Source organism: Zootoca vivipara, chromosome 8, assembly GCF_965207765.1.
Source record: "Zootoca vivipara chromosome 8, rZooViv2.hap1.1, whole genome shotgun sequence".
NCBI lineage: Eukaryota > Metazoa > Chordata > Lepidosauria > Squamata > Lacertidae > Zootoca > Zootoca vivipara.
The window spans coordinates 9,867,654-9,880,624 of record NC_142591.1 but is presented as its reverse complement, the minus strand read 5'-3'; the positions used below and the strand labels follow the sequence as shown (position 1 = coordinate 9,880,624).

The window sequence follows — 12,971 nt, the reverse complement described above, 5'->3', positions numbered from 1 at the left end:
GTGACGGGGTGAGCTCCCGTTGCTTGGTCCCAGCTCCTGCCAACCTAGCAGTTCGAAAGCACATCAAAATGCAAGTAGATAAATAGGAACCACTACAGCGGGAAGGTAAACGGCGTTTCCATGTGCTGCTCTGGTTTGCCAGAAGCGGCTTTGTCATGCTGGCCACATGACCTGGAAGCTATACGCCGGCTCCCTCGGCCAATAATGCGAGATGAGCGCGCAACCCCAGAGTCGGCCACGACTGGACCTAATGGTCAGGGGTCCCTTTACCTTTACCTTGACTTCCCTGGAGACATTCCAAAACACAACCCAGCCCCATATTCTGTAATCCCGCCTTTCATTTCCTTTCCTCAGAAGACAAGTGTCTGGGAAGAGGAGGGTATTGGCTGTTGGAAAAAGAGCTCCAAGAAGATTGTCAGGCCTTTGATCTTGCAGCTGACCAATAGGAAGTGGAATGCTGACTGTGATGAGGTAGTACCAGCTGTAAGTCGTTGAATTGGCTTTTGGGATATCAGATAGGGAGTACGAAGATGTGGGAAGTGTTACAATACAAAAAATAAATATCAGTTACAGAATTAAGAGCTAGGGTGGGGAGAGAAAGAATTATCTTTCCCACAATAGTAAAGAAAAATTTCTTCTGTGCTTTTTCTTCTCTATGGAATTAAAAGAGTCTATTGTAAAGACAAATCCTAAAAACAAAGACCTTCTGTATGGATTATTTTTTTAAAAAATTTTTTTTAACTGTCTCCAAAGCTTGAATTATTACCATGTTATACTGCAGAGGGATACTGCCCTGGGATAATAGACATTTATTTTAAGATACAGTAAAAAGTATGTATCATAAATTGAGTCCTTTAGCAACCTATTCCAGAGCTACTCCCACCAAATTATGTTCTATCAGAAGCTAATTAAATAATCAAGAAAACAAACATTCAGAATGTTTAACTAGACAAGAAGTTGAGCTATATATATGTTTAGAATGGGCTGAAAATACATGATCAGAAAACTCAAAGTGCTTGATCTCTTGATTACCACTGGAGTTTATTTCACATCAACAATATGATCACTCAATTGGACAGTGCTGAAAAGAAAACCTTTCCACACCATTGAGCTTATACCTTTGTCCAAAGGTCTTCACTGAAATCACAAACAATTTAATTAACAACTCTAATCAAAGCTGGTTATTCTTCCCAGATTTCACTACAATAAAATACTGCAATCAATTTCTGCTCCTGGTAAGCCTGTTGAGGTTTGCCTCTCTGAGTCAATAAAAATTGAATGAACTCAGGACCAGTTTAAAAGTTTTCATTGCTAACCAAGTTATTTTTTAATTTAAAAAAATCAATTTAAAACGATAAACAAACCTCAACTTATATAACCAAACCAAAATTATTATCTAGGCAGACACTGTAAATATCCTGCACACAGATCAAAATGCCCATCTTTTTCAAAAATATATTTTCTAGAATTTATTTGTACACAGAAATTGAAGAGCTTGCTTTTCTTCTTAGTCAAGGTACACTTGAAAAGGGTTTACTGAAAGGGTTTAGCATGTTTCCTTATAAGATCACAGAAATACAAAGGAATAATCTCATTTCTACATGATCTAAAATATCAATGGGGCCCAATTAGGTCTCTTCTGCTTTTCAAGTTCCATAATCTTTTAAAAAGAAGATATGTACAGTTGTAGCAACACAGAGAATCCTGGACACCACAAAGAAGCTCTTAAAACAAGGAACAAGTAAACTTGCATGGAACTGAATTGCTGTGGTATAGGCATGGAGAAGGCTAGGAGAAACAGCCCTTGAACAGCCAAAGTGTCAGCTGCAGCAAAACCAGGGGTCTTAATCTTAATTCCATGCACTCCGATTTGTATCTTGTGTTTCCTGCTTGGCAGGGGGTTGGACTGGATGGCCCTTGTGGTCTCTTCCAACTCTATGATTCTATGATTCTATGTATCTTCAGGAGCACTTGATCAGACCACTTGAAAAGGGAAAAAAGTTTGTTATCAAGGCTGCCAAACTGAGCAATGGGAAATTACCGCAGTCCCTGCACTCAGCCTCCTCCTGCAAGAGGTGAGAAGTGAGTCTAAAGGCAAGCAAAGAGGGCTAAGGCAGGAGTATTGGGGGCATGAAAGGACAAAGAGGTCTACACAAGTTGTCAGACTGGAGTAGTAGTAGCTCAAGGTGAGCAGCTGGAACTCATGAGGGGAGTTACAAAATATAAGAAACTGGAAAGTAGTAAAAAGCAGATTGTGTGGTGCCACTTACTCTTAAGAAGACATGGTTCTTGAGAAATGGAGGGAGAAGAAGGACAAAGCACCAGAACTCTTTCCTCCTCAAAAGAAGTTGTAAGCAAGTATAAAGTAATACACATTGGGCTAAAAATAAATTCAGTGAAGAAAAGGAAGTATTTCTTCACACAACACATAACCAATTAATGCAATCTGCTGCAACAAGATGTCATAGTAACCACTGGCTTAGGCGGATTTAAAAGTAGTTCCTCATATTCCTAGTTTAGTAGTCTATGAAAGACCACCTGCAGTTCAGAGGCATCAGGTCTCCAAAAACAAGTTGCTGAGGGGCAAAACATGAAGGCAGACTGGTGCCTGCCTTCGTGCACAACCTATGGGATTCTCAGAAGCATCTAGCTGGCCATTGTTGGAAACAAAATGCTAAACTAGAAGTGCCACTGGTCTGATGTGGCAAGTATATTCTTACATTGAAATCTAATCTATGGCATATCCTGAGCTCAGAGACAGGCAACAACCCTTAAAAAAACTGAACAGTATTTCAAATTATTTACTGACTAATACAGGACAGTCACACTAGCTGTATCTTCACAACTCACATGCAACCACAAACACACACAAGACACGCTCATCCCAATATATCCAACACTACTCCCAGACTGCAGGGAGATTTGTGGCTAGTCAGTAAGCAAAGACAGGTTCCTCACCATTGCCTGTCAATTCCCACTTGCTCCTATACTGCAAGGGTGGGATTTTCCAGTACAGTACTGTCTACAAGAACTCCACAACATTTTTCTTGTGTGATTACATGCCAATGCTGCACATGTATTGGGTTTATGCAAATAAACATAACCAATTGAACTATAATGATAGTGGCAGAAATCCAGCAGAGTTTGAATGAAATCAGTGGGCTTCTGTGCTGGATTTAGGGTAATATTTACAGGTATTTATTTATTAGATTTATATACTACCATTCCTCCCAAAGATGACACATTTCTGTGAGTAAAAGCACAATTAAAAATAAAATAAAAACCTATTTAGAACATTGAAAAACTGTTTAAAAAACCTAAAAACAATAAAACATCTAAAACTAATTTAAGAACTGATGACCTTAATTACCACCAACCATGTACATATATTTCCTTGTTTCTCAGTCACTGAAATAGCACCCTTCCTTGGTTCTGATGTAATGAGTTGGTTTATACCAACAATTGCATATTTGTATTATTTATTTTTTCCAGCTCTCAATTCTGGGGTTTCCTCTTTCCTTTCAGTATTTAGCATATAGAATTATAACTGCCATTATCATATAACATCCCCCAATACAGATGAAAAGTAATGCCTATTTCTCTTCAACATTTCAGCACAGAAGCTTGCAAATGCAGGGCTGTTTTCCCCTCTCCCTGCCTGCCTTGCATGTTGCACTTTTTACAATAATGGGATGGGAGCACTCCAACAACTTCTAAAACCCATCACAAAATCTGAGTTGGCCTTCTACATATGAACAAGGCTCAAATTAATACGATTAATTAATAAAACAAACATTCTGAAGATGAGAAGGGACCGTTTCTCACTTTCTATCCAACCTTTTTCTTTTTCTTAGGTTTACTGATGTGTTTATTTCTACCTCCACTCTACTCCAGTACTTTCAGGAGTCTCTAAACCTGTAGGTCTGATCCTCCTGCTTTGTATATTTCGTATAATCCTGAGAACATATTCAGATTACAAATATTCTAAACTCCCCCCCCCTCAAAAAAACAAAATCAAAAACAGAATAGTCCTGATATAAACCAAGCAAAAGCCACAAGTGTGAGGACAGTTCAAAAATGACCTCTATGTGTATTTCACAATCAGGTGATGCCTTTATTAGGGCCAACAAAAATGTCATAAAATAGTATCTTTATATCACTGTACTTGAAATTTTCATCTATAAATTTTAATTGCAGCACTTCACTGCTAGCTAACCAAGTTCTGATAGTGTAGAACAGAAAAAAGAATGAGCCTAGAACCCACAGGGAGATAGGAACTCTTGCAGGTAGGAAACACAAAAGAAAAAGGAACAAAGACAAGGGGAAAGATAAACAGAGAAAAGGAAGGAAGAGATATAAAAGACACAAGTAGCAGTGACCTAAACAGAATCTGAGTGAGAATACTGAATAAACAACCAACCACTGATTGTTATCATTGCAAAAAGATCAGACTCTCCCTGATCTGTGCAATTTCCTGTTAACATTGATGGCATTCTGCAATAGATTGAAAGCCAAACCAGACATGACACTAACATCTCCATTTGGTTAAACTCTGGACAATATTCAGAACAAAAGGAGTGTGGGTTGAGGATGCTAAAATCTCCCTTCACCATGACTTTCTTTCTCACAATCTGTCTTCTCAGGGGCTTTTCTCCTCCAATACCAGAAGTAAGCACAAATACTGTAACAGGAATAGAATAAAAGGAAAGAGGCAGGCACTCAAGTTGACAAATCCCATCATACCCTGCCTCTTGTTAGCATGTTGGGAGAGTCTGATCTTTTTGCAATGATAACAATCAGTGGTTGGTTGTTTATTCAGTATTTTGCTGTTCTCTGGCTAGACCAGGCATAGGCAAACTCTGCCCTCCAGATGTTTTGGGACTACAACTCCCATCATCCCTAGCTAACCGGACCAGTGGTCAGGGATGATGGGAGTTGTAGTCCAAAAACATCTGGAGGGTAGAGCTTGCCTGTGCCTGGGCTAGACACTTCTATAAAGTTCCCTTTCAGCCCCTCTCTCTACCCATTTTTACAACTGTACTGTAATGCAAATAATAATTCATCATTAGACAGATACCATCAACAATCATTACAACAGAGACAGCACAGTGGTGGCAGCAAAAAGACCAGAATGGGACCTGAGCAGAGTTGTGATTTTCAGCAACTGGTATTCAGTCTCTGACACTGAAGTTAGTACACAGTCATTATGGCCAGTAGCAATCAATAGCCATATCCTCCATCAATATGCCAATCCCCTTTTAAAGACATCCAGGTTGGTGGTCATCATTACATTTTGTAGCAGCAAATTCCACTGCACTGTGTGAGGAAGTCCTCCCTTTTGCCTGTCCTAAACTTTCAACTTGCAGTGTCATTGGATGACCCTGGGTTCTAGAGTTATAAGAGAGGAAGAAAAACTACTCTTTCTCCACAAATCATGCATAATTGTATCCACCTCTGAAATGTCACTCACCCTTTTTTTTCTAAACAAAGAAATCACAAATATTGTAATCTTTCCTCATAGGAAGTTGCTCTAGCCCTTTGATAATTTTCGTTACCCTTTTTCTGGACTTTTTCTAGCGCAACAATTTCTTTTATGAGTTGCAATTATAAGAACTGCAGACAGTATTTCAAGTGTAGTCTCACCATATATACCCATAATAACATTATATTTGTGGTTTTATTTTCAATCCTTTTCCTAATGATCCCCAGCATAGAATTACCGGTAACCTTTTCACAACTGTAGCATACTGGGTTAACATTAAGGTCCATAAATAGTAACACCTTAGAGGTCCCGGGCCCGAAGGAAATCAGATTAGTCTCAACTAGAACCAGGGCCTTCTCAACATTGGCTCCGAACTGGTGGAAAGCTCTGTCTCCTGAGACCACGGCCCTGCGGGACCTGATTTCTTTCCGCAGGGCCTATAAGACAGAGTTGTTCCGCCTGGCTTTTGGCCTGGAGCCAACCTAATTCCCTCCCCCATTTTCCTTTTCCTTCCGCATGAGGCTGCATTTTAATTTTAATGTTTCTTTAATTTTGTTCTTATGTTGTAATTCAATCAGCTGTTTTATATCCGGTGTTAGCCGCCCTGAGCCTGGCCTTGGCTGGGGAGGGCGGGGTATAAATAAAATTTATTATTATAAGTTATCCATCATGACCCTGAGGTCTTGTATCCTGGTCAGTCGCTGACAGTTCAGACCCCACTAGCGTATTTGTTAAGTTAGGATTTTCTTCTCCAATGTGCATCCCTTCACACTTTCTTACACTGAACTACATTTGTTACTTTAATAACGCTACAAATTCCTTCAGTGTTTGTTCTTCACAATCCCTGACAGAGCTGCTGTAAGAATGCTTGAGATGAATGTGAAATCCTTTGATATAAATACTTACAGTGTAACCTTCTACATGTTTCCTCAGGATTCCTCAGGTAAGCAGGCATAAGATTGCACCATATACTCTCCAATTCCCTCAGGAACAGCAATGTCAGGTTTTTTTTTAATACAGTGGTACCTTGGTTGTCGAACATAATCCGTTCCAGGTTTGATTCCCAGAACGATTCGAAAACCAAGGTGCGGCTTTCGATTGGCTGCAAGAGCTTCCTGCACTCGATCAGAAGCTGTGTCAAACGTTTGCAAATCAGAACACTCACTTCCAGGTTTGCAGGGTTCAGGAGTCGATTTGTTCAACAACAAAGGCGTTTGACTACCAAGGTACCACTGTACTTTGGGCGAGTGCAATCTGGACCCTTCTGGTGTACATAATATTTACAAATATAGAAGCACAGCATATACTGGCAACACAGCACTCCAGAAAGACAGAAGAATCACATCAGATCTTTACGAGTGATGCCCTGCATTCACAATGTGTGCTCAGCAAACTCACATATCTCTTCTCCCTTTCCCAAACTACCAGCTGTTGTTTGTCACACCCATCTGCCCTCTCCCATCTGCTGGAGGATGTCATTTTATCTAGGTTCCAAGATTATCTCCTTAAAACAGTCAGGAGAATTCTCCAGCTATCTCCTTAAAACAGTCAGGAGAATTCTCCAGCTATCTCTTTATGTTAGGCTTACACTGAAGAATGATCAACCAACCAAACTACAAAGGAATCAGCTGGCAAGCATACCAGAATTATTCACATATACTTCAAGTATGTGTAGTCGAAGTGCAAGCACCAGGGAGCTACTAATGCAATATAAGTCAATAGGATGAGTCATATGGTACAATAATTGCCTTCAGCAGATGCCATGCCCAGCTCCATCCCAATTTTTTGTGAACATATTGCTTTTCCACATTACTTTCAGGCCAATTGTTCAAACTACTTCATATCCAATCCTATTGCTTTTATTTTTGTCTGTTCTCTCACTTTGTCCTTTTGGAGAAAGTTAGGTAAAAAAAAAATTCTAGACTTGCATGGGTGTTTCTTTCAAACTTGTCCACTCTTGTCCTCCTCTTTTCCCCTCAGCTTTTTTGCACCTTCAGTTCCTTTGTCTGCAGAACACCTGTCATTCCTCTTCAGCCACACTAAGCATCAAACTTAAGCTGCATACACACTATACCTTTAAAGCGCAAGAATTATGGGCACTGGTCTGTTGAGGGTTGCTGGTCATTGTAACTCTGTGGAAGGTAAACTACCGTGCCCAGAATTCTTTTAGGAGGTAATGTGCTTCAAATGTGCTTTTAAAGTATAATGTGTATGCAGTCTCAGTCATTTGTTCAGGCTGGATTTAAGCATGCAGAAGATATTGGCAATGAAATACTGGTAGAATGGACTGCACCACTTCACACTAAAACTGAGGAATTACATTTTAAAACTATATAGAAGAAAACTAGCACAGCACAGATGGAACTGGGCTAGAACCTTTCCCCCTGAAGTGCTAGTTTTCTACTTGCAATGAGTTATTTTTAAATACTGGGAATCGTTCAAAATTTATGAAGCGGCACACCCCTCAAGACCCTACCACCACATTCCACAACATATATACAGTTGTCTACATAAATGATAGAATAGAATACATTCTACACAATACTACTTAAGACTGCAGGTGAGGGCCTATTTTGGAACATCCCCACAAGGTTTACCCCAGAAGGAAAAAGCTCCCAGAAGTAGCATATCAGTGAGAAACCTTTCTGCATTCAAGCACCAGGCCCGTTTGCAGACCAACTCTATGTTACAAAGATGCCTGCAAACATGACATGAAGGCTGGAAACATTAACCCCACCATGTGGGAATCCCTTGCAGATGACAGCAGTGCCTGCAGACAGTCAGGTCATGTTTCCAGAGCAGTGGCCAGAGGAGAAATGACCACTGGGAGGAGCGCAGAGAGAGGAAACACCATGGTGCACCTGCAGCAGCACAACCGGACGCCTTCATTTGTCCCAACTGAAACAAAACATGTCTCTCCCATATCTGTCTCTAGAGCCACAGCAGGTGCTGCAACTCTCCCAATGGTTTAGCTTCACCCCCAAAGGCGCACTGCACCTCCACTGACTCAGACAGATGGGTGCCATATGTAAACATGTCTTTTACATATGGGAATATTCAAAAACACAGCACCTCTTTCCCACTGCAACCTGACATGGTGCACTCCAGAAACATACTGATTTACCTTGCCTATACTGTACTCCTCTAATTTCTCCCCCCCACCCCAAAAAAATAACTTTGCTTTCTGCTTCCTAACCTTTCTCAACTGTTAACTGATAGTGCTCCCTTAAGAAACATGCTTATGGAGGTGGAGCTATAAGAAACGGGGCTTCGCTTTCCAGAGAAAATGCACAATACCGTGGCTCGTTTTGACCAAAGCAAGCGCCGGAAACGCCCAGCTTGGCGAAGCTCCTCCTTGTTTCCATCCGCTGCCAGGAGAGGGAAAGGCCACCTGTGGGACCGGCGAGAGCAAACAATGGGAGTTGCAAATCCCCACGACGGAACTTTCGCCAGGACAACCTGCCGGGGGGGGGGGCTCGCAGGTTCCCCGGGGTATTATTATATGTTCGAGTTCTCCACAATTTACCTGCATGCACACGTGCTGGGAAATAATAATTTTTTTAAAAAATGAACAAAGCCAGGCTCCCCCCCTCCTCCCGCCCACAGTTCCTAGCTTCATTAACTACGAGCGACGAAGCTTTCGGTCTTTTCCAAAGTTTTGCAGCGCGAACCCCGCGTTTGGTAGCCTCCCCACCCCACAAAAGGAAATCATGGATACACTAGATATGGGTTCGTAGTTGACACCCAGATTCCTCCAGTTCCTTCCGGGAGTGTGGGCGAAACCGAAGTTTGCCGCCTCTTCCCCTTAAACCCACCTGCGCCCACAGGAGGTTAAAAATGTCCTGAGGAGGGATGGAAGTGCCCCCTCCCCTGGACATACACACGACCCCACACACACTTCCATTCACCTCCTTGTAACACGCATATGCCACCCACACGGGTGGGGCGGGGGACACAGCAATGAGAACCATACACACACAGCCCGAGACCCACGCGCGACCACTCGCCTCGGCTCCCGGGCTCCACGCGGCCATTCTCGAGTGGCGCTTCTTGCGGCCGCCCAAGGGGCCCCCCGCCCGGCTCCTCCGCCGCGTGCTCCGGCTGCTGCCCCGCTTGGGCGCCGGGGCCCTCTTCACCGCCGCCGGGCGCCTCCACCGGCACCACCGTGAAGTTGGTGGGCATGGCAACTCGCTCTAGCCGAGGCTCCCCGGCCGGGTCCCGCCGTGCCGAGCCTCACACGGCCGCCGCCGCCCTCCTTCCCCGCCCACCCGCGTTAGGAGCCGCTGCGGCGGGAAGAGTTTGCGGCTCTTTCCCCCACACCTCCGCCTCTCTTTCCTCGGCCGGCCCCCTCAAGCGCCGGCGCTGCTGTTGCGGCCGCAGGGAGCTCGGTAGCTGCCAGGCAGGAGCCGCGCCTCACGTGAGGGGAGCCTTTGCCTCAGAGGGGAAAGGCGGGAAGAGACTCGCTGCCTTCAGCGGCTCTTTGTTGAACGCGGCGTAGGCGAGGGGCAGATGGAGCCCAGGGCTGCCCCAACACACACACACACCTCCTCTTCAACACCCCTTTACTGGCACACACACCCACACACCTCCTCTTCAACACCCCTTTACTGGCCCACAAACAAAAACACACACCCCTTGGCTTGATTCAGCACACACACACAGAGCGCCCTTGAATTTATTCAACACCCCACCCCTTTATTTGATCCATCACCCCCCCTACAAATACACACACACCCCTTGACTTGATTCAACACACACACACACAGTCCTTGAGTTTATTCAACACCCCCTTTATTTGATTCAAAACACACACACCCCTACAAACACACACATGCACACCTTGACTTGATTCAACAAATGTGAGAGGTTTTGTATGGGGGCATCAAAAGCAGCAAAGGATACATGCGTTTGGGACCATATGGAGTGCATCTCTCCCCCCTCGTTAGATAATAATAACACAGTTCAGAGATGCTCATATTTTTCATCGACAGAGCAGCTAAAGGTAATTATCTCAGGTCAGAGATGTTACTGTTGTTTATTGATGCAGCAGTTAAAGGTGATCTGTAAAACCCAGTGACTCAGCATCCTCATGGAAAGTAAGAAGCTGGAAGTAGGTTCTTCATTGTGGCTTTTCTGTGGCAAAGCCTCGCTCCACGCCCCGCATTTAGTGCTAGTCACCATGCAGTGTTCCACAGTATTTGCTTGTTTAAGGTTTTTATATGATTTCTTCCAGATATGACTTCGAAACTGTTTCCAGACAACAAGGAAATCCGTATCAATAAAATACAGGGCAATTAAAATATCAGCAAGAAAACAGCAATGATATGCATCAGTTCCGCAATACAAATAGAGACTAGAAGCGAAGTGTGGCTTCCAAAAGCACAAGAAAGCAAACAGGTTATTTATTATTATTAAATTATTATATATTAAATTTGTATACCGCCCTATACCCATAAGTCTCAGGGCAGCAAAACATAAAGATTATGGAATCCCCTAAGCCATAAGAAGGCTACAAATACCCTTAACAGAATAGCATAGTTGTGTGTGACAGCCAGCAAGGAGTAATAGTGAGGATCAACTCCACTGCCTTACCAGAGAGTGGAAGGGTTAAAACAGAAGCTAGCAAGTAGCACATAGGTGATAAGACTCAATAGCTTTTAGGCTTGCAGCAACTGAAGGTTTATTTATATTTGTGTTTTTTTAAGAGACCCAGTCTCAATAACTGAGTGAAGGTCAGATGTCCTGTTACACAGAAAAGTGGGCAGGAGAGTACACACTGAAAGCCATAATCTTTAAACATAAAACAACAGCCCTTCTAAAACTGACTTGGCTGCTGGAACATTTTCAAGTGCTCCGAGTTAAGATAATGATACCAGCAGCAGTTTTTTCATTCGTGGTTTGTACTGTAGAATCTGCACATGTTGCTCAGAGTTTGATACAGGAATGCTTGATACAACTGCTGTTTCCCAGAAGGTACATACAGTAATGTGAACCTTCAGGACCAATGCTTCTCATTTCTCCTCCAGCTAATAAATTGCTTTTTACAGATTATTTTGTGTGGAACTTCCTCCCCTCCTCGCCTCACCTTCCCTCTTGGCTTCTCACTCAATATTCTCCATCCCCACAGTAACCAGCACCTCTCAGCAGCCTGCCTTTTACTCCAGGTTCAACTCCTACTTGCCACTCTCCACAGAAGGCTTGCTGCATACATATTCTTCTGCAGCAGTGAGCTTACACACAGAGAAAGCAGGGAAATTAGAGAATGGTAGTGGAAATTGTACATAGCCCTTAGGGGTAGAGAGAAGTGGTGTGGCCCCTTTAGTGTAGAATTTGTTGCTACAAGAGTGGTGGTGAATTGTCATTCTAACTGCATTCCAGCTGTTATAAATGTTGTTATGGTTTATATTTTGTACACTGCCCTGATATAGTCAAATGTAAAAATAAAATAAGGTTTGGAAGGATGACAGGTGGTGACAGTTGGAGGCAGAGCGGACAGAGCCATGTGAAAGCAGTTGGAAGGGGAATGTAGATGTAAGATACGGGGATAGGCTTGAGAGACAACCTGAATTGTTCTTCTAATAGAAACAGGTGCATCATATCTCTTCCCTGCATCTGTCCCAACCAGTCAGGTAAGGGCACTCACCTCTCACTTCAAACCTGTCTGGCCAGACTACCATTGCAGTCCAGAAAGTTTTGTTTCTTGGTGGAAGGTTCAGCTTGTAGCCTGAATCCCATATACTGTACTGTTCCCATTTGACTTATTGACACACCTACACCTAAGGCGATGCAGAGAACAGTTAGACTGGAAAAAGGAGAGAGCAACTAAGGGCAGAGCCAGCCTGAGATATTTTGCCGCTTGAGGCGAAACAGAAAATGGTGCCCTGCCCTGCTGCTGCCACCACCTGATTAAACACGTGGGTAGGGTGCAGGGAAGCCTCAGAGGGGCAGGTGGTGGCAGTAGCAGACCCACACTTTTCCAGGCAGCAGCTGCAGGTGACAAGCACGGGAGGTGGCAAAAGGAGCGCTTTTGGGGGGCCAGATCTGCCACCCCTCCCAGCTGTCCCCAGTCTGCTGCCTATCTCAGGGTGTGTTTGGGTTTGGGGAGGAGTTAAATAGATAAAACTGAAATAACATACAGTACTATATACGGTACTTTAAAAAATATTCTCAGGGCAGTTCTTTCTGGCATAAGAATCTAGAAGGGAATATTTTTCTTGCCTCCAACCTCCATATAATTTTAGTAGCAGAGGGTTTATCAGACATTGACTCTTTTACATGTAGATTAACACTGTAATCCCACAAATGTCTACTCAGAGGTAAGCTAGGTACACCAAAGTAAGTGTATATAGAATGGCAGTATTAGCCATGAGAATGTACAAGGCCTATTGGATATTCTCAAAAACTCTTAACAGTGGTGTTATATAGTGCAAACAAGCAATGAATTCAGGGGAAAGGAGGACTCTCTGTTCCCTTGTCATCCCTCTTCTAC

General features: G+C 43.2%; 1 protein-coding gene across 3 annotated transcripts in view; it reads right to left on the bottom strand.

Moving 5' to 3' along the window:
- SLC12A7 (solute carrier family 12 member 7) overlaps positions 1-9,902 on the bottom strand; it is a 95,237-nt gene extending 85,335 nt beyond the window's left edge. The window contains exons 1-2 of one of the 3 annotated variants that reach the window (XM_088676207.1): positions 9,490-9,661; positions 8,780-8,873 (exon numbers count right to left, since the gene is read on the bottom strand). In XM_088676207.1, the coding sequence (XP_088532333.1) occupies positions 8,780-8,873; positions 9,490-9,516 (121 nt within the window). In that variant the 5' untranslated portion in view covers positions 9,517-9,661. Of the gene's footprint in view, positions 1-8,779; positions 8,874-9,489 lie in introns of all 3 variants that reach the window. The other 2 variants (XM_060278058.2, XM_088676208.1) reach the window with 2 other exon arrangements.
- Positions 9,903-12,971: the final 3,069 nt, after the last annotated feature.